This window comes from Clarias gariepinus, chromosome 12 (assembly GCF_024256425.1).
Source record: "Clarias gariepinus isolate MV-2021 ecotype Netherlands chromosome 12, CGAR_prim_01v2, whole genome shotgun sequence".
Classification (NCBI taxonomy): Eukaryota; Metazoa; Chordata; class Actinopteri; order Siluriformes; family Clariidae; genus Clarias; species Clarias gariepinus.
Genome location: NC_071111.1, coordinates 16,238,533 through 16,260,539, shown reverse-complemented (window position 1 = coordinate 16,260,539; position 22,007 = coordinate 16,238,533). Strand labels below are relative to the sequence as shown.

General features: G+C 37.0%; 1 protein-coding gene across 1 annotated transcript; it reads left to right on the top strand.

Annotated features, from left to right (window-relative positions):
• The first annotated feature begins 2,610 nt into the window (after window positions 1–2,610).
• Window positions 2,611–21,986, top strand: LOC128533906 (rho GTPase-activating protein 8-like). The gene is made up of 13 exons (XM_053508136.1): window positions 2,611–2,694; window positions 8,034–8,112; window positions 10,784–10,909; window positions 12,150–12,237; window positions 12,346–12,477; window positions 12,717–12,803; window positions 12,890–12,988; window positions 14,631–14,741; window positions 14,959–15,032; window positions 15,269–15,346; window positions 17,650–17,778; window positions 18,034–18,137; window positions 20,651–21,986. Exons 2-13 carry the CDS (start codon window positions 8,073–8,075, stop codon window positions 20,846–20,848), a joined length of 1,266 nt encoding a protein of 421 aa, XP_053364111.1. The 5' UTR covers window positions 2,611–2,694; window positions 8,034–8,072; the 3' UTR covers window positions 20,849–21,986.
• The last annotated feature ends 21 nt before the right edge of the window (window positions 21,987–22,007 follow it).

The following is a 22,007-nucleotide window of genomic DNA, read 5'->3' as shown; positions in this document are numbered from 1 at the left end:
TGAATTTGATACAAATCTAAACAATTTCCATAAGATCAATGTGCCTTTAGTGGTCCTAGAACTGTTAGGCCCCGTCTGTAAAAAATTCTGTTACTAGTTCAGTTACTTGGTTTGTCTTTCTGAGTGAACCCAACATAACACTATACAGCATAGAATTTCCTTTGAAAAAAGTAGGCTCATTATGTGCACAGGAATACTGTAATATTGTGGTTATTTCTTGGAGCTCTAAAGCCTGTTTTTTTTTTTCAACAACAGAATACATTAGTCCAATTCAAGATGAACTGTATGAACTGTTTATAGGCACACTTATTTTAAGTTATTTAAAAATTTAGATCAGCAAATTAATCACTTCTATGTAAATAAAAAATGATTTTCCAATTGTCTTACTGCTCTGTTTTTTCTTTTAAAAAATCCATAAAGATTTTGCATTAGTAGCAGTAATTTAAAAGTTTGTTCCAATGCTTCACAGATTACACTTAGGGAACCACTGCTTAGCTAATGCCTGTATTTAACCAGCCTAATACAATTCTTACCATCGCCCTGCTTTGGTATAATAACTATTTCACAAAATGTTAACTAGCAGAATAAACAAATTTAGTTGGAAATTACCATTCAATATGGCAGATGAGGAAATTACTAAAGCTTCAATGGAAGTTCCAAAAAATTAAAACTGTCCACATTAATAACACTTGTCGATATTAATAAAAATGAAAGAAAATGTTAGGTGACACATGGTGTAGTGGCCTCACTCTTCAGAGTCAAGGGTTTCAGTCCCATTTCCATTTCTGTATGCGTGTGCATGTTCTCCCCAAGCTTGGTGGGCTTTCTCCAGGTACTCTGATTTCCTCACACAGTCCAAAGATAGCGTGTGCACTTGTGTGCCTTTTGATAGGCTTCAGGCTTCCTTTGACCCTGTCCAGGATAAGACTGATAGAGAATTAGTGAGTAAAGTGATGAAAGAAAGTGATCATGATAGTGATTTTTCACACCTTCTGTGTGGAAACATGCCCACCACGTTGTGACGTCAACGGCAAAAAACTTGCTGACGTGATAAATTTGTGGGCCATGTGATCAGGTCAAATGAAAGATCCTGCCATCATCAGTCAAATAAAAATAAAAGTTTTAACCTTCATTTTCAGTATAGCCTGCATTGCTGAGTTGAATATGGACAATTATCAAAGTTCAGAATTTTGTGTAAAGAAAAGAAAGGTAGGAAGGAAGAAAGAAATAAAGGAAGGAAGAAAGTGAAAGGTCTTTTAATTTGATAAAAAGGTTTCTATGCGCATAAAACAATACACTCATTGCACTTTCTGACTCCTTATGTGTTAACATTTCCTCTAACCTGTATCCAGACAAATACACATCCAAACAGCTTGTATCTGCTAGAACTCTTTCGTGTATATATATATATATATATATATATATATATATATATATAAAACAATAATATATTGTTTTCCTATCGTCCGTCTGTCTGTCTCCGGGTCCCTTTATGACTAACATGTTAATGACTAGTACTTTTGATGTACTGACACATAGGCACATGGCCAATAGCTTAAATAGTCTCTCTTTGCCTATAATATACATAGATCTTCAAAAAGATTTGTTTGTCCATCTGTTCCGGTTGTTCAGGCCTGGCTAATAAGCTAAACAATTCAAATATTCTTCTTAACAGAAAAAAGAAAGAAAGAACAAATGTAAGAAAGAAAAAGAAACAACAAACAAAAGAAAGAAAGAAAAACCAATCATAAGGAAGAAAGATTGAAAAAAATAAAAACAAACATAAGAAAGAAAGAATAAAGGAATTAAAAATTTAAGAAAAAAGAAAGAAGAAACAAAAGAAAAAAGAAAGAAAGAACAAAGAAAGAAAAAGAAAGGGCAAACAATCGTATGAAAGAAAGAAAAAGAAAGAACAAACAAAAGTAAGAAAGAGTAGAAGAAAAAAGAAACAGAAGAACAAAGAAAGAAGAAAGAAAAAAACTAAAGAAAGAAAGGGAAAACAAACAAGAAAGAAACAAACGTTAAAAAAAGAAGGCAAAAGAAACAACATACAAAAGAAAGAAAGAACGAAAGCAAGAAAAAGGGAAAAAAGAAAGAAGAAACTTTCAGGACCCGAGTTTGACAGTCCTGTGATTTGTTGTTGGTCATCTAACCAGTTTGACCAGCTTGGCTGTTTGAATACCCAGTACTGTACCTAGTTTGACCAGCTGGATTTCTTTTCCATTGAGTGACCAGTCAAACCACTTAGTATGAAGATTTCAGTGTATTGGAGAGAGAGAGAGTGAGGGGGGAAAACACGCCTCAAACACCCGAGAGTAACAACCTTTATCTATAAACGGTAGTGACTGATTTCCATAAAACGCCCATTTTTTACTTCCGGCTGTGAAACAATCCGTGTTTGTGTTGTTAACAGCCGTTTACAGCTTTTCTACTCTTCCTGTGCAACAGTGCACACCTGCAGGACTCCTAGTGTTATGTGCAGACCTCCTCCGCTGTCGCAGTACTCTCACACCTTTAGTAGTGGTTAGTTAAGTGTGTGTGATTTGGGATTTGTGTGATCCCGCGGACTTTCGGGAATGTTCGGAGGAAATCTCTGAAACAACTCGCTGAGAGAGAGAGAGAGACCGCGCATGCGCAGTACCAAGCGCGCGTCATAGGAAGTCGCGTTTCTGAGCACCTGAGTCGACACTGGCGGTAAGAAACTGGTCTTGTTTCACGTATATACATCCAAACAGCCTCTTATACACTTCACGTGTTTGGGGCACTCATCTAAAATGGAGTTAGAAGGTTAAGAAATGCTGGAATTCACCATAACACATTTGAAAAGCTTAAAACATGAAAGAATTAATGAATAAATAAATAAGCAGGTTTTGCTCAGGTGTTTCAGCCCTCTGTACTACAGGCTCTCTAGACTTTATTTTAATTCATGTTACTTTAAATGCTCGCTTTCATACGGAGAAGGTTTTATTTATGTGTTTGATTTGTACAGTTTAAACTTTTTCTTTCCCTGAATGAGTGATTTACAACATACTTGCACATACAAATGCAACTTAATGTTATTTGTATAGCACTTTCACTTTACAAAGCAACTTTACAAAATCAAAAGAAAATCAGGGAAATGTGTATGAAGTGTGTGAGAATATATGAATCAAAATGATCCCATTATCCCCGATGAGCAAGCCTAGGGCAAGATGGAAAAACTCCATGAGGTCTTGACTCAAAATCAAACTCATCCCCATTAGGGTGATATCAGATAGCTGGGATTGTTTTTAAAGTAAAAGTAAAAAGTATTCATCCAAAATATTACTCGGGTAAGTACAGTATGAACACTGCAGGATGAAGATGTTCTTTTGCCGCGAAACATCATATTTTTTTGGGATGCATAAAACTGTACAACATGTGTGTTGGCGATTAATTCTGTGCTGAAATATACTTATATATTCATAGACTGTTAAAATAGCATTATATGTACAATTAAAGTTAACATATAATCACACAAACATGAAAAATGTCATTCTTTATTCACCGCAAGATTGTACACTAACCGCAAGATCCCACTAGTAGCAGCACAGATTTATGGGCGTTCCGCAAAATTAGAGAACGATGTAAAAACGTTTGTGTGCACATGCGCAGTGACTGTATGTACAGTAGGATGGATTTATAGAACACCGGCTGAAGATGTGGTGATTGGTCAAGCGGAGTCATGTGATTATTGTTGCTGCGTCTGATTGGTGAAACAGTCATGCGGTAGAGCTACCTGCTGCATGTGTAGAATAAATGGTTACAAAAGTAACGAGTCAAGTGTAGCTGAATGTAGCGGAGTAAGAGTAGCAGTTCTTCTTTACAAATCTACTCAAGTAAAAGTAAAAAATATAGTGCAGTAAAACTGCTCATAGAAGTATATTTTTCCTAAAAAGTTACTTAAGTAAATGTAACGGAGTAAATGTAACTCGTTACTACCCACCTCTGTATACTATGTGTTAGGCAGCTGGAAGATATTTATAACATTAGATGTGTTTAAGTCAATATGCAGTCCAGTTTCATTATTGGAAGCTCAGGTAAAAACTGTAGGAAATTCCAGTCCTGAACTATTGAGTGACTTCAGTTACAAGTCATACTAAAACTAATATTTCAGTAATTTAAGTTACAGTCTAATACCTGAAGCAGGGGAACCTTATACTCAGGGCTTTATCTATAAAAAAATTAGATTGACTCAAGAAAATAGATCTAATCTTTTATTTTTTAATCTCTTATTCAATAATATCCTTTGGTTTAGCAAATGAATGGATTAAAAAGTAGGCCTGTCTGCCTCAAATTTTTGTCTACTTTAAGCGATGTGTCCCAGTGTAACTGTTTTACACTTTCTTATCACAGTATACATCCATACTGTTATTATGTCCCACCCTGCCCTATCTAAATTCACCATCCTACAGGAAACTCACCTCACTGCTGGCTTTAACACATCTGTCTGGGAATTTCCAAGAGCAGCAGCTTGTGTTTTCTGAAAGTTTGTTTAAAAGATGAAGCAAACGACAACAAATGTACCGAACCTCAGTTTCACCTATGAGTCTTTAGCTCTTGCATTTGGGACTGGATTTGTTTTTGTATTTAATGAAAACCCAGCCCATGAATGTGTAACAGAGTTTAATATCTTTGGGAATACAAGGCGCTCACTATGTGTAAGCTTGAACAACCTCTAGGGGTGTGCGTGCTGCAAATACAGAAGAAAATTAATGATAAAACTTTTTTGCAAGTGTCAAACTTTCTCTCATTGTAAATATTTATTCAATGTATGTTTTATGCAAAAGGTGTATGTGTTCGCATGGTTAGGGATGCTTATGCAATAAGAAGAAACATGGCTAAAAAGGAAGAGGCACAAGCAAATAGTAGTAGATTCTGCAAAAGCGAGATATAAAATGGCACAGAATGCTTTTTAATCTAAGTAGCTTTCACAGAGGACAGTGGATTGCCAGACGATGGTCACATGATTCTTGTACAATTTGCATGTAATAATACTTTCAGTTTCATGCTGTACCACACGTCATGCACATAAAAACAAAGTAGCATTTATATTTTTGTGTTTTATTTATTTAATACCTTTCCAGTGCTTTTTTCCATATAGATACAAAAATTTTAATAAGAGAATTTAATAAGATTATTTGATTACATACATAAACCAAGTCCACATGGTAAACATAAACATGTTTAGATTTGTGCTCAGTTTTACTGATGCTCATCCAGGCGTTTAGTGCTGTGTCGTTCCTACAAGAAGGTTGTAATTGATGTCACAGGTTGATAGACAATTTAAAGTAGTACAGTAATCGTCAGATTTTTCTTAGACAAATCCTGGACGATGGTGTTGACGTGGGATAACCAAGAAAGCTGAAGCTTCGATTACTGATCTTTTTAAGCAGAACTGAGCTTTTTCCTTTTGAGCAGGTGAGACGTAGGCAGTCTGAATGATTAAAGCAATACTGTGTTGCACTCTTTAGGCTGAGATGACATAAGGACTAAATTCTTCTGGCTCGACAATCAGCAGGTATCCGAAAGGCATTAAGGGTAATGTAGATCGGTTGTTACCCAAAATGAAAATACTGTACACCAGCATGCTAAGAAAATAAATTCAAACCAAAAAACATTAACTTAGGGATTTATGATTTTTAAGAAATAAAGATTTTGGAGAGCATAAAGACGTATCAATTTACAAAATCTTCATTTGCAGTCACTACTTACTTTTGTTAGCAGTGACGCACACACACACAGACAGCCGTGTCATGTGCTTTCACAGCAGACAAACTGTGTGCAACTTTCCGGTCATTAGATCATGCCTAAGTCTAGCAAATATTCAAAGCCCATGACCTCAGCCTTTTTGTGATCTTATAAACATTACTGTGTGGTCACCTACTAATTTGAGTCACTGCTCTGTTGTTTTTTTTGGGGGGACGGGGAAATCCATCACTTGGTCCAGCCTCTGTGTTGTCAGCATGTGTCTGTGGTATCTCTTTAAAGGAGAAACGCCAATCATAAGGAGTTCACAGATTTTCAGGAGATATTGTTAACGAATATAATCAAAAAATAAAAACATACGAGTCCCACAAACTGAAATTCTCCTCCTCCTCCTTCTCCAGCCTACCTGTGAGAATTATCTGTATAAATAAAAAAGAGTTTTCTGTGCATCTTTCAATGATTTCTTTACATTTTATACATTAAAGGACCCGAAACCAGTCTAAAAAAAATTTCTGTCTGGACAGATTTTGTTATAGTATCACGCAAAACTTGCTGAACAGAATTTAATGAAATCTTGGGACTAGTTCTGTATTTGCCTGAAGTTAAACCTGTGCCATAAATGAAATCAAAATGTTGAGTATAAGTGAAGTCATAACTCGTGCTAATGACTAGCATTGATGTGAAGCGTCACTAAGCGCCACATGTATTTTGGTGGTTGGGCTACATATGGGAATTTAACAGATGAACACTAGCCACTATGTTGTATCATGTGTAATGACCAGATGTTGCAAATAAGCCATTTGGGATTCGCTTAAACTATCTGCTGGATGCTTTAATTAAAGTCAACTATTTATGTTATTAAATATTTCACACATTTTCCATGTTGCTTGAATTGTAACCAATTACCATCAGTTATTTTGTTGTAAATATACATGAAAGAAGACATTAGTATTGAGTGACAGCTTTAATTTTCTCATTTATCCTCAGGGCAGGGAGGACGGTATCATAATCTTTTGAAGAAGACATTGAAAGCGAAAATATAGAGGCCTAAAACAAGTTGCCATTACAGTAAAAAATATTAGCCTACATGAAATTCAAAAAAAAAAAAAACTAAGGAAGTTATTGGATTTACTGGCACTGGATTAAGAATCCTCTAACACACCCAACATGTGGTAATAAAAAAAGAAATAATTAATGCAATTCACTTAAAAGCTTGGTGGGGGAAAAAACAAAGTAAAAATATAAAAATGACAGTTATGTTTAATTATAAAAGTGAAAGAAAACATTTCCACACACAGTGTTATGAGAGCTCACAGAAATAAGTCTTGGTCTTTCTTTCCTGGAATGGTTTTGCAAATGCACTTGATTATTTTTCTTGCAGGAATTATTCCAGAAAAGCTGACCGTCATGTCTTAAAATAACAACTGACTGTTGATCTTGTTACTTAATTACCTAATGCCATATGTCTCATCGAATTCTTGGGGGAAAAAAATCAATAAATAAATTCAAACTTGTCTCAAAACTTTTGTCACACTCAAGTGTGTGCACACATGAGTCTGGAAAAGCAAAGAAGGTGTGCTTCAGAACAAAGAAGGTTTTGGTGAACAGAAAAAGTGGGTTGCAGACTTTTTGCGTTTATTTTCTTGATTAAATTCAGATATCATCTGATATTCGTCTTTTAATCTCAACCCCAGATGTCTTCATTGTATAGCCAAAATTGTGGTCTGTAATTATAAATGCTGCACAAAATGTTGGCATTATAAAAAGTGTTGCCAGTGACTGGAAAGACAACATTCATGAAGGTAAAAGAGCTCCCAAATGTTCTCAGGAACAGCATTATTAAACAACACTTAAATGGAAAAAGACACAGAAAACATCTCTGTCACAACATGTTTTCAGAAACATGCAGGTGCAAAGTTGCTAGAAGCACAATTAAGTCAGTGAGGGAAAACTACAGTGAGAAATATTGTGAGAGCTGTGATGAAAAAAAATATCAGTGACATAAATGGCAACTTTCACACGGCATAATCATAATCCACTGGGTAATGTTATTCTAAAAAAAATATGAATAATATGTAAATATCAGGACTCGAAAGGTGAAATGTGCATATATATTGTTACATATTTATCTTTTGATCTCAAATTCAGATTACTTTGGTGTATAGTTTAAAAACAGCCTTCCAGTACTTTCAGATCAGGATGATGATGATGATGATGATGAGTATTATTATTATCATCATCATCGTAATTCTTCTTCTTTTTTTCTTCCTCTTTTTCTTATTATTAGTATTTAATTGTTTTTGCAGAATGAAACTGAGCTTGGCTGAATTCACTTTGTCTTTACCATGATCTCAGCAAATGACCTGGAGCAGCTGGCTGAGATAGGTGAGACCTAATGTCTTTTTTTGTTTTTAGCAGTTATGTTGTAATTATTATTCATTAGTTTTGAAACTCAAGGGTTCTGGTTGTGTTATATTCAAATGTTACAAATAATACAGCACAATGCTTTAGTCACTCACACAAGTTCTACATATACTGTTTTAAATAATCTTCAAAGATCTCCCAATTCTGAAAAGTTTATATGCGCTACACTTTCGTCCGCAGTCACATATGCTCATTACAGCAGGTCCAGTTTCATCTGTCTACATTCCCCATGTATCATAACTGTGTGGTCATGCTTTTAGTGCAAACCTAATGTATGCCGCGTGGATCAAGTGTACAGTCGCGACATGATTCGGCCATGGCGTATCCGGTGTGAGTAACCTTCAGGCTTAGAGGTATCCCCTTTCTGTCTACAAAGTGTCCCTGATGTTTGGTGTCAAGTAAACTCTCTTATGGCCCGGCTACTAGCTTACTCAGATGCCTGTAAAGGAATTAGTAATCCAAGATGGCAGCAGTGACTCTAACTCCTGCTGCCTGAGGCAGTTGTTGACTTAGTGCTAAGGAAGGAAGCAGGCCACGTGAAGGATCAAACAGTAAACAGAGCCATTTCTCTGAAACCACATGCTGGATTTGGCGTGCACCTTCCTGCTGAGTTATATTTACCATCTTAAGACAGGGACAGGTCACACTCCTGATAATGCTGACCTTCAAAAATGTGTGTGTCTTTGTGGAGGAGACAGCAGTGCACTGATTATTAAACATATTTCTTTTTCACTTTAAGTCACTTTGTGCCCTCTGCAAGCTTCTTTAATCATTAACACACACTGACCTTTTCAGTGAAAAATTAGTTCACATGAATGGCATTCTAAATAATTGGAAATTCTGTATATACTGTAGTAAGCCTTGTTCAGGTGGACTGCTAGTGGTGGTGTTTTTTTCCCCAAAAGAGGGTGCTGTAGTAACATGCAACATCATGCCTTTCCCTAATAAGATTTTGTGTTCAGTTTGACTAAAGTCTTTATTTTGAAATGGCTGTAAGTGTATTAGAAAGAGTTATTTAGTGCTTGCGTCTCCCTCAGTACAGCCAGAGCATGGTCAGATAGACAGAACTATCAGAGATTTGACTTATCTCACAGGCCAAAACAGAAGTCTGTTGGTCATTTCCTTTTTTTTTTTTTTTTTTTTAGCCAGAGATTGTGTTTACAGCCTGCTTCCTGTCCCAGCATGCATCAGACATTCACCACACAGATAATGGCTACTGATAAGTTTTTTTAGTTTTTAGTTTTTTTTTTAGATCGGAAGCTTAAATAACAGAATCCCTGTGAGGCAAGTTTCTTAAATAGGAAACTTGAATAAGAGTTAGTGAAGGAGAATTTCAACGGAGCAGAAATGTTTTTACTTAATGTTTATTATAGATATTCCATAATGGCCAAATGTATTAAAGTCACCGAAAGTTGTGAAAATGGTAATATTGGTTTTTATATTCTGTAATTTCTTTGAAATTTAGGTTCATTTTTTCCCTCGTTCTCCAAACCCAGATCTAATTAATGTCCACACTGGAAACGCAATAATCCCATTTTGATCAAACATTTCTTGCATTTGAATCCTGGCACAGATACAGTAGGCTTCTGTATTTTATGATGCAACAGCATCTACCCATTCCTGTGTTCAGTTAATTCTATTAACAGGACATATAACCATTAACATACAGGATTGTGTAATGTTCCATCGTAACTTTGTAGAGCTTTGTTTTCTTGCAAGACCTTTAAATATAGATATATTTTAACAGTCAGACGAGTGCTACAGTTTTTTGTAATTCAATTTGTTTATACAAAATCATGATAGCGCGTAATGTACATTTGTCCTTTAGTTAAAAATATCAGTATGTTTATGCAGTATGAACAATGCAGTAATATTTGACCAGCCAAAGTAATAGCTCACAATATTCTTAGACAATAGCTACAGTTAGATGGACACCATTTCTTTAATCTGCTTGAAATAATTTTGAAAAAAGATTACAACTTAACTCTTCACAAGGATGGTGATAGGATAAGATTTGAGTTTACTTGCACCAAACAGCTACTCAATTTTTTTGGCATGTGCAAAGTGGCTCTGCTGACTGAGAAGCTTTTACTCACCTGGGAATATAACCGTAGAAGAATTAGTATTTTTCTTCAGTTCGAGGTTTTTTTCCACTTTCAAGGCTCACGTATTATTATTAGTGCCTCTTGCTCAGCCAGAGACTCAGTGGATGAAAATTTTAAATAAAGGTGGGAGAGAGCAGAGTGTTTTCACCGATCAGAAATAAAAGATAAATTTACTTTTCTTGATGGAAATTCATCACACCACTTACCATTACTCTCACAAGCGAGAAAAGTGCAGAAATATAAATATATTTTAACAAGAGAGAATTGATTTACCACGGATCTTGTGTTTACATGCCTAATATTTACCTATTGAAGAGATTATAAAAGGCTTAAACCACGCCCTCTCGTTCAGATAAAAAATTTATTTCTATCAGACTGAATCTGAAATCACGTTTCAATTGTTGTTTTTTCTTACTGCATTTTTATATTTCTATTATTAATGGAATATTAGGGTAAATGTAAATGCACCTAATGTCTGGAAACAAAAGTTGAGCCTGTGGTATTTTTTATTATTATTTTTTTTTTAGAGCTTCAGAAGGAAGAGGAGGATCAGGGTCATGTGGGACCTTTATCACCACCCAGTGGCGATGCTTGTCAGGACACCTCACATCCCTATTATGATGTAGCGAGGCACGGCATCCTCCAAGTTACAGGTACCACTTGATTTGCCTAAGATTAATTTCACTCATTACTTTACAGATACCTCAACTGTCTCTGCTCGCATTGTTTCCTTTAATGAAACAGGTTAAAGCTTTTCTGGTTTAGTCAGTATATGCTGTATCACTGTGGCTCCTTAGTGGATTTATCTCTCAGTGATGGACTTACAAAGGAGAGAACTGAATTTGTTGAATGAACTTTATTTAGCACTTGAATACCTCAGGTGACATATTCAAATAAAAAATTTTTTTGTCACATACACAATCGTACACAGTACGATAGGCAGTGAAATGCTTTTACGGCCGTCCGTGGCCTTAAAAAACTAAATTATCAATAAGAGATTATGAAATCAAATAAAAATAAAATATAGAAAAACTTTAGCTGTAAAAAATATAGAAGATAAGTACAAAATGTAAAATTTACAAAATATATAAAAACAAAAGCATAGCTGTACAAAAATAAAAAATATAGAAACTGTTATGGAAATTGACAGAATTTAAATAGAAATGTCCGGGGAGTGTGCAAATATTCATGGATTTGAAGATGTACTGTAATGACCATAAATATGCAATGTGCAAAGGTGTGCAAAAAATGAAATAGAAATGTCCAGGGTGTGTGCAAATGTGCATGATTATTTTATGACGAATTGCATACCAGGATAATTCTCTATCTCTCACAAAAGGTTGTGGCCAATTTGAATTGAATGCAGTTTACACCTGGTATTTTCATGCCTTTCATGTTCCGATTATGTTTTGATGAGATCTTAATGACATGCATTTAGTAAAGTGCGTCGGTTTGAATTTGGTGGCACGGTGGTGTAGTGGTTAGCACTGTCACCTTGCACCTCCAGGGTCCAGGTTCGGTTCCCGGCCAAGCTCGATTCACGTCTCTGTGTGCATGGAGTTTGTGTGTTCTCCTTGTGCTTGGTGGGTTTCCTTCAGGTACTCCGGTTTCCTCCCACAATCCAAGGATCTGCAGATTAGGCTAATTGGGGTTCCCAAATTGCCCGTAGTGTGTGAGTGAGTGTATTTGTGTGTGCTCTGCAATGGATTTGCGCCCTTACCCAGATGTACCCCACCTTGTGCCCCAAGTCTCCTGGGATAGGCTTTAGGCCCCCTGCGACTCTAAATACAGGATAAAGTGAGTGAGTGAGTTAACTTGTGTCTGGTGAGGATTCTTGAAAGTATTCAACTTTATCTGATGGAACCTCTGGAATAATACTGTGTTGTACTGTAGGTGATGACAATTATGGCAGAAAGCTGATCATTTTTAGCAGTTGCTGTTTGCCCCCGTCACATCAGCTCAATCACCATCGACTACTCGAGTGAGTATGGTTTCAGTTCAGTTTAACCACATTTTAAATTCTAGTTCTCTCTTCTCTGGTTAAAATCATGCAGTAGATGTGTAAGGTGATATTTGGGCTGGTTTACAGGTATATGAAGTATACACTGGATCAGTATGTTGAGAGTGACTACACAGTTGTTTACTTCCACTACGGCTTACGCAGCATGAACAAGCCCTCCCTGAGCTGGCTGAGAAACGCCTACCGGGAATTCGACAGAAAGTGAGTAACTTCACCGGCCTGTCTGACGAACAAGTCCCTAGTGGTCTTTTATCTCAGAGGTAGCAGTTGACTGTGTCTAAGCCTCGGGTTAATAACTTAGTTTCAATAATGAGACAAATGAAAGTACATTTCTGTGCTTGTAATAAACCATAACTTAATGTTTTAAGTGTTTTCCGTCTTACCCATAGGGTATAAGTAATTTCTATTGCTAAAATGTTTTTCTTTATATTCCTGTGCAGGTATAAGAAGAATCTTAAAGCCCTCTATGTTGTCCACCCCACAAATTTTATTCGGATCCTATGGAACGTGTTCAAACCTCTTATAAGGTAGACACACGTCACGATATCCATCAGGCTCTGTGTCCAATGTGTGCATCTGTGGTATTTACATATCTTTATCTCCTTACATCTAGCCACAAGTTTGGAAAGAAGCTTACCTACGTGAACTATCTGGCAGAGCTGACAGAACACGTCAACTACGAGCAGCTCATTATCCCACCTGCTGTTTTAAGGTCTGATGTACAATCTAATGCAAAATGTTAATCAAAAGTAGATTTAAAAGTATTTATCTTAAATGCCTTTTTCTTTAAACATCATCATTGTTAAAACTCATTTTGTTGCAAACTTAGAGCACACACACACGCACACAAAGCTGATTAGGGTTTTTATGGTACCGTTTATATTGGCTCAGCCTGGCAAGGGAAAGAACAAGCAGAGTCCAGACCTGTGAGTATTATGAATATTCATACATGTCCATGAATCAGAATCTCAGAGAAGGGATCCTGCTGTGCCTCTGCAGCAAAAACATAAGTTGACTCATATTTGTATGCATGTTTTAATGGTTGGTATGGTTCCTGACCCTGATAAAATTCACGCTGGCCAGTCGTGCATGTCAGTGAGTTTGTGTGTGTGAGATCAGGGTAGATGGTGCTACAGTGGTGTTGTGAAGCTCTGTGACATAACATTAGCCGGAGATCAAAAAGATGATCTCCCTGATGAGTGCAAATGGCTGGGTTCATGTCTTGTAGTCTTCACCTTCCTCAGTGGATACTGTAGCTGTATGATTGCGGTGAGCTGGTTAGAGGCTGGAAATTAGTGTGTGACCAAATTGGGGAGATTGTTTTAATGATTTGTCACAATTATACATTAATAATACAATTTATTTTGTATAAATGAATACATTTAAAGTGTTTATGATATACTGCGGATGAACATTCTCAAGTCTTGATCAGATCAGAGCTTGTAAATGAAGTGCAGCATATAAAACACACTACTTAATGACCTAAAGTCTTAAACCGTATAGCAAATGTCTGATCTAATGAGCTGATGTAAAAAGCAATAGAGAAGCTGCTACAGAAGCAGAGCTGGTTTATGTCTTTGAGCTTTATTAATTAATCATTTCCTTTCCTGCGTTTTGCTGTGTGAGTGCTCAGTTCAGGCCAATAAAAAAAACCTTGTCGAATTCTCAGACTGCAGCGCACCAGGTGAGGATGCCGACTGCAGAGGTTATGTGAGCTTATGAACCTCAGGTGTTCTTTAATGTTATCTGTTACTTGATGAAAGAAATACGTTCCCTGGCACAGCTCCAAATGCACATGAACGTAGAAGATTTGTGTTAAATTGTGCCAGTGTTGTTTAGTTTCGACGGGCTTGCATCAGCTTGGATCCCATATCAGAATAACAGAAATGTGACAGAAAACATCTGTCCAGGTGTAGAGATGCTATGTTTAGTTTAAAGAATTTAAGAAAATATTGGCTTTAAATGGCGGCATAGTGGTTAGCACTGGGCCTCGCACCTCAAGGTCAAGGGTTTGAGTCCCAACTCGGGGTCTGTGTGCATGGAGTTTGCATGTTCTCCCTGTGCTTGGTGGGTTTCTTCTGGGTACTCCGGTTTTCTCCCACAGTCCAAAGACATGCAGAGAAATGCCTGTAGTGTGTGTGTCCTGCAATGGACTGCCACCTTGCCCAGGGAGTACCTTGCTTCATGCCCAAAGTCTCCTGTGATAGGCTCCAGGCCCACACTAACCTGTATACAGGATAATCAGTCTAGAATATAAATGAATGAATTGGTTTCCAATGCACATTATTCTTGTAAGCTCAAGTACAGTATACAAGAGGTTTGAGAATTCACTTTCCATTACCTGTTGTGATCAGGCATGATGAAGAACTCTGTGCTGCTCAGAAAGGAGGACCAGCCCCTTCAGCGAAGGCTCCACCACCCAGACCTCCCCTCCCCACACAGCAATTTGGCGTGAGCTTACAATAGTGAGTAGATTCAATAGTGAATTGTGGTGAAGCGAACATGAAAACGTCATTCCTGTAAAGTGATATCAACTGGATGATTGTTGTTAAAAAGGGTGAATGTTTTTGTTTTAAACCATTTACTGTCTAACCATTTAAATCTGTTATTTCAAACAATATAATTTGCTGCGTCTGTGCTGGGTTACAGTCGAACATTTAATATTAAATGTATACTTTTCAGCATTCGAGAGAGAAACAATGGTGCGTTGATTCCTCCTGTCATGTCCGAAACCGTGTCCTACCTCAAGCAGAAAGGTAAGAAGGAAAAAAAGTAGCGGTTGGATACATGGTTGCTGTACAGTATATTAGATATAGGCTGTGACTGTTATGACTTTTTCAGTTACCGTTTGCATGCTCACAGCTGTACTTCACATAACACTGCTCACAATGAACCTCACTAAGGGCGTACTTCAAAACACAGTCTCACTCAGTGTCCTCTTTCCCACTCCACCACCACCCCTACCCCCACTCTCCGTCTCTCCATCCTCCAGGGCTGAAAACAGAAGGGATCTTCCGAAGGTCAGTCAGAGTGCAGCTCATCAAGGACATACAGAAACTCTATAACCAGGGTGAGCTCTTCATCTCTTTCTCTCTTACTCTCTCTCTCTCTTTCCTTTCCTCTCCCACAGCCAAGAAAAGGAGATCAATAGGGCTCAGTCTCCGCCGCCAATCCTCGATAGCATCACAGGCAGCGCGTCGCCTGCAGAACTCCCCATTAAGATAGTGTCCGTTTCGACTTTCCACTTCATTAACTCCTCCAATTACCTGTGGAGACCTAATGCAAAATTCCATTCCTAACCCTTCTCAGCTTTAAGGTTGTGATTATACATCTTATTTTTTATTGAGACACTTTTTGATTGTGTTGAATACAGAAAGAAGACAATAGTGAGTGCCTTTTTAACTAAATAATCATGTTCTGACTCCTTCCGATAATGTGTAAAAGAGTCCAGTCGTAAAGAAGAGCTGTATCAGTCGGCGGTGTCGTTTCTCATGTTTGCGCTTACTCATTCTCGTTCTGTGCTTTCATTCTGCCGCCTTTGTCCTTTTAAACAATGCGTTTGTTGGAGCATATCGCTTTACAAAAAGGTTGCTTAGCACAATATATTTCTGCCTTAATGAAGTGTCTGTAACCTGTAGTCCTATTTTAGGGAAAGAAAAGAAGAAAGGAGTTAATTCTTTATTGGGCCAAGCAACGATGGTCTTCTATTTAATAAAGAAGAAAAAGGAAGTGCTGTATATTGTTGGAGCAGCAGTTCAGTAATTTTAGTTTGTTTAACTTTGATACTTTATTGAAGCCCATTAAATGTAATTGGATTAAAATATTTGTTATGTGCTCAGGGGTTGTGGTGCTAATTTGCTGGTGTGCCGCGCTGGGAGAAAAAAATTAAATTATCTCAACCATAATTAATAACAGTCAGGTTTTACTGTTAAAAACAAAAAAAGGCTCTTTACTTACACACCATTTTCCTTGTTCATGCCCATAGTAATGAGAAATTCAAACTAAAAACAGTGCAGACAGAAAAGATGCAGTGAATCTTTTCTTAAAGTTATGCAAAGGCGGTTTATTTAGAGATAAAAACATGATCGCACTGAAGAAAGTGTAACTTTGGGGGATGATTTGTTGGACAAAATAAACCGTTGCAACTCTTGCTTTTACAGTAATAGCATTACTGGATAAGTGTAATATATCCGAGTACAGTTTTCTGTTTTTGATGTTTACTGAACAAGATAAACATCTGGGCCCGTACTCTCAAAGGTTCTTAGAATTCTCTCAGAGAGCTCCTATCTTAGCCTAAAAAGTCCTAGCTGGGAGTCCTAGACTAGAAGTGATTTAGGAAACTTCTCAGAGCAACTCTAAGTAAGGAAAGTATAAAATCCTTTATCTTAGTGAGGAGGTGCGGTTGACCCCGTTGCTAGGGATGATGCAGCAATTCAAGGACTGTGATTGGTTAAAAAAATAACATCTGACCTCTGCAAAGGTTTTGAAATGTGCTCTTTGTAAAAATATAATACACCATAATAGAATAGACAGTGAAATCATAATGTTTGTATATGAAGAAATTGTATAATAATAAATACAAGCTACGTTATGCAAAGTTTCTGTTATAGACTAAATATCTTAGTTATTTAAAACAGCCAAATGTTGAAAATGTGTCTACTTTTGAAGCAACCAATTTCCATACAGTAGTTACTATATTTAACTTCTTACATGTATTAACCATTGTGATTTTATTACTCATCCATTTTAGATTGATGTAATTAAAATGACTCACCTTTTACCAATTTACATGATTGCAGGTTTAAGTTGCACTTTTTTGGTGGTATGTAGCCAACAATCCAGGAGAGATGGAAGGAAGTAAAACAACAAGAAATCCAAACTGGACAGAAGAGCAGTGTTTACTTTTACGTTTATTAGTATTTGGAAAATATTTGTTCTTTCCGCCATCCTCTGCTATAGAAACTCTTAAGCCTTTTAAAAGTCCTTCTCTCTACTATTAACAATTTTTACCTTAGGAGCTGTTTTTAGGGCTAAGATGTTTAGTAAATCATTTTTGTCTTTACTAAGATTTATCCTAAATTTAGGCGGAAATGTCATATGTCCTAAGAAAATGTCATAATACTAAGAATTTTCTTAAGATTTCAGCACTAGGAGCAACTTTTAGGCTAAAGAACCTTGTGAATACGGACCCTAGTTTTCTTCAATACATTATTGTTGCCTCACAGAATAATTACAGATATTGTGGCAAAAAAAGGAGGATGACAAAACCATCTCACTATTTTTTAACAGAATAAGTCCATAGAATAATAAGTACATTTTATGAATTCTCTCCCTTGCTCCTCTCTTCCTTCTTTTTTCTCTGTTTGGCCTCAGGCAAGCCGGTTAGCTTTGAGCAGTACTCTGATGTTCATGTTCCTGCTGTGATCTTGAAGACGTTTCTCAGGGAGCTGCCTGAGCCTCTACTCACCTTCACGTTATATAACCAGATACAAGAGCTTACCCGTGAGTATTTAAATCCAGGCCTTAATCTAGAAGGCTGAACCACATTTAAACTAAAAATTTAAAGATTTCACAGGAATCCTAAGTAAGAAATGTAACAAACAGCAGAGACTGCTAGAAGTCTTTGGTGTAATAGGAAAATGATTGTTAATAGTAAAACAATTCATAGATTTTTCAGGGGAAAGTCTGGCTTTTGTGAAATAATCTAGCGTGTTGTATTTTTATTTTATTTTATTTTTTTATTTTTCTCCCCCACAGTGGTGGAGAGCAGCTTGCGGGTTTCGAGGTGCAAAAGGATTGTTGAGTCGCTTCCAGAGTACAACTTCATTGTGGTCAAGTACCTCATCTGTTTCCTGCATATGGTAAGAGGAAACACTGCAGCTCTGGCTACATCTAGTGACTCATGAACAAATTGTTTTTGGTTCCGCTCTTCCATGCTTATGTGGGTACCGCAACATTTTATTGCACTATAATAAATTATATTCCTTTACCTTACATACAAAAAAAAAGTTCAGGCAAGTGCATCACAGTGAATAGCTAGTGTTTATAGCAAAAAATGAATAAAAGAATAATAACTATGTACACTGTTTTAGTATGATTATCGGATTCAGATTTGATGATCAGATTTAGTAAATGTAGTTCTGATACAATGATAAACACTTCTGTGATAAAACTGTTTTGTAAAAAAACATAGACTATGTTACAGAGTTTATCCGCTTTAAACTGGTGTGATGCTGAATGGGTAAAGATACAGGTCGTGGACTGACCTCAGGATTACATTCAGCATTTACTGTAATATTCTCTGGTCTCCGGTCACAATCTTCTTGCTGACTGATGGCATTTTGGCGAGACAGAAATAATATAAAACACATTATTAGGCATGCCACCGGGATAAAAAAAACTCAATAAAACAACTCGCATGTTTTATGCTAAACCTTGCACCTATAAACCTTGCTTATAACTTACATATAAAGAACAGCACAGCAAATGAAGATTATCTGCACTGTGTCCAGTTTATACGAAATCTAAACAGTTTATTTGGAATCTACAATTGGAATAAATGCATGTATCTGGGTGTTAATCTCTGCCTGTTAACTGCTGTACGAACTTTGAATGAATTAAATGTTACACTGTGTAGTAAGTATGGAAAAATCCGAAAATGATATATTCGTGGGTGAGACTGTTTAACTGCTTCCTTTGAGACACAGGGTCCCAACACTGGTCGTGGATAACACCTGCTCAGTTAGGGCTGGTCCTTCTTTAAAATGCTAAAGTTTTAGACCAGTGAAAATCTAATATGTGTAAGACCGGGGTCTTCCAAAGCACCAAGCTTGGGAATCTATTCCTTAGATTTCACAACCTTTAATAAAGGATGGATGGATTGATTGATGTGATAACCAGGGCATTCAGTACATTCAAGTCATCAGCTGACTTCATTTTTTGTTGCTACATAACATTGCTAAACCTAGACCAGACCAACTGAAGCATCCACATATCATAACACTGCATCCAAAGGCTTGTACAGTTTACACTACATTTACATTTAGGCATTTGGCAGATTCTCTTATCCAGAGCGACTTACATTTTTATCTCATCACACATCTGAGCAGTTGAGGGTTAAGGGCCTTGCTCAAGGGCCCAACAGTGGGGTTTGAACCTGGGATCTTCCGAACCGTAGTCCAATGCCTTAACCACTAAGCTACCCCTGGCACTTTACGTGATTTATGCACTTCCTTTCTTACACTGACGCACCCATCACTCAAACTGGACTTTTTCGACCACATGATCCTTTTCCATTGCTCCAAAATCTAATCTTTATTATACTAAACTAAAGTCTTATCTGATTAGTCTCACTAACAAGTGGTTTTCTTATGGCCACACAGTTGTTTAGTCTCTATTCTGAGGTTTCATGGTGTGTGCATGGAAATGCTCTTACTTTTACTATTAAGCATAGCTTTGGTTATTACTGTTTTTGTTGTTGTTGTTTTTTTACCATGTACCTTCACCAGGTGTCTACATCGCCATTTCACCCAGTAATTTTAAATCTCCGTAGTTGTTTTCTCTGCTTAATACATCCCAATAATTTAACCATTCTGGATATAGATATATAAATAAATATTTTTCATTCCCCCATATTCCTCTGCACTCATGCACAAGTCATCATCAGGCGTAAATCCACCAGGCAGATTTGTAGTTCACTGAAAATGACATTCACAATTTCAGTGTCTTCCTGTTAATGTGAAGCAGCATGACCCTCTGTACCGCGAAACCACACAGTCTTCTTGCAGACACTCCCAGGGGCATCGTTACTTACCCTAACATGCAAATGTTTAATCAGGGGGAACGAAGTGTAATTATGTACGCCAAATCGGCTGAACATCTCAGGACCTTTAACATACAAACCATCCAAACTCTGCATTAAAAGATGTTCATTTTACACACTGTGTAGTCTAAAGTCTTTTACTGCAAGCGCCTGTTTAAAGATTTTATCGTACACAATCCCAAGTCTGTATGTAATTTTCTAATAAGCTGCATGCAGTATGTAATTTCATAATCGTGCACAACCTATAATTGAGATAATTAGCTAGAGAACATGCAAATCTACTGTAACACGCAGCATGACATGCATTGAAGATCACCATTTTTTATAATTAAAAGCTATGCACGTTTTGTTAGGATCAACTTAGTCATCTAGCATCAGTTTAGAATGAATTTACTTTGTATTTCAAATACTATTTAAATGTAACTGTGTGCACTTGAATAACTGCGCATTGAAAATACTGTAGCTACTGTACCAAGGTACCTAATAAACTAGATCCTCAGTGTGTATCTATTGTCACTGCTTCTCTCTCTCTCTGATCTTTGATCTCTGCAGGTCTCAAAGGAGAGCATCTTCAATAAGATGAGCTCCTCCAACCTGGCGTGCGTGTTTGGGGTGAACCTGGTGTGGCCCCGTCACGGCGGGGTCTCTCTGAGCGCTATCACTCCGCTCAACATATTCACAGAGCTGCTCATCGAGCACTACGATGCCATCTTTAGCTCCCACTGCCCTCCACAGCAGGTACTGCCCTGAGTGCCCGACACACTCCCATAACAGCTGACAGCAGGAAGCCTTGTTATTATTGTATGTGCCACCGATGTGTTGCATCGACTCTCAGTGACCTGTGGAGTCTCATGGGGCAAAAAGCTTATTGTACTACGGACCAAAACACTAAAACTCCACATTGTAGATACCATTTTAACACTAAAAGACACAGAAGGTATTTTGTCATGATGTCATGTGTTTTCTTATGCGTGTGTCATAAGTTTGGATGAGCAAACACACTGAGCATTGTTACCACAGATTTCTTTGGATTTAATAATAGTAAATGCATGTTAATACACCATCGTAACGTCATATACATTAATCTTATGTACTGTATGTATATTACTTCTAAATAGTAAATATTAACCATACAGTTCTTGCTACAGTATGCATCCTTCTAACATGCGTGCACAAACGCATCCTCAGCCACGAACGCAGTTGAATGTGTGTACACACAAATCAAAGCAAATTTCCCCTAAATTACAACTCCACTCTCGATTGCCATGGCAACCATTCGTCTGAGGCAGCAAGGATCATCTTGAAGGCGTGAATGGTAACAGAATTGAGCTGTAATCAAATAACAATATTCCATTTTTATGCATCACTGGTCCTTTTTTTCATTATTATTATTATTACATTTTGCATTGCACTAATAATAATTTAGGCCTGATTAGTGAGACCTCACTGAACTAACATATGCTCACTGTAAGATAGCTGGGTGCGCAGTAAAAATTTATATTCTTCTCATCCTTCACCATTTACTTGATTATACTCGCAGATTCAGGGTGAAAGTACAATTATGTCTGTACCGAGGACAAAGATTCTTTAAAACCTTCCCTAGGAGTGTTGTTATCAGCTCTCAGCCAGAACTTGATGCTAAGAGTAATGTTTGTGTATTGACGATGAAAGACTGTTTTCCTGTGGAGTTTGTTACAAGACCAATTAGCAATGAAAGTGCTAACTGAATTCAAAATGTAGCATGTGCGGATTTCTGTCACATTTGTCTGGTTTCTATACCAAATTTGTAGCCCTGTATTATTCTCTGAACTGTGTTTCTGATAAAGTGGATTCCTTCCTAATACTGTACTAATGTAAAGTTATTAATAGCTCAAGTCAAGGAATACTTGATACATTTTTTACAGACCAT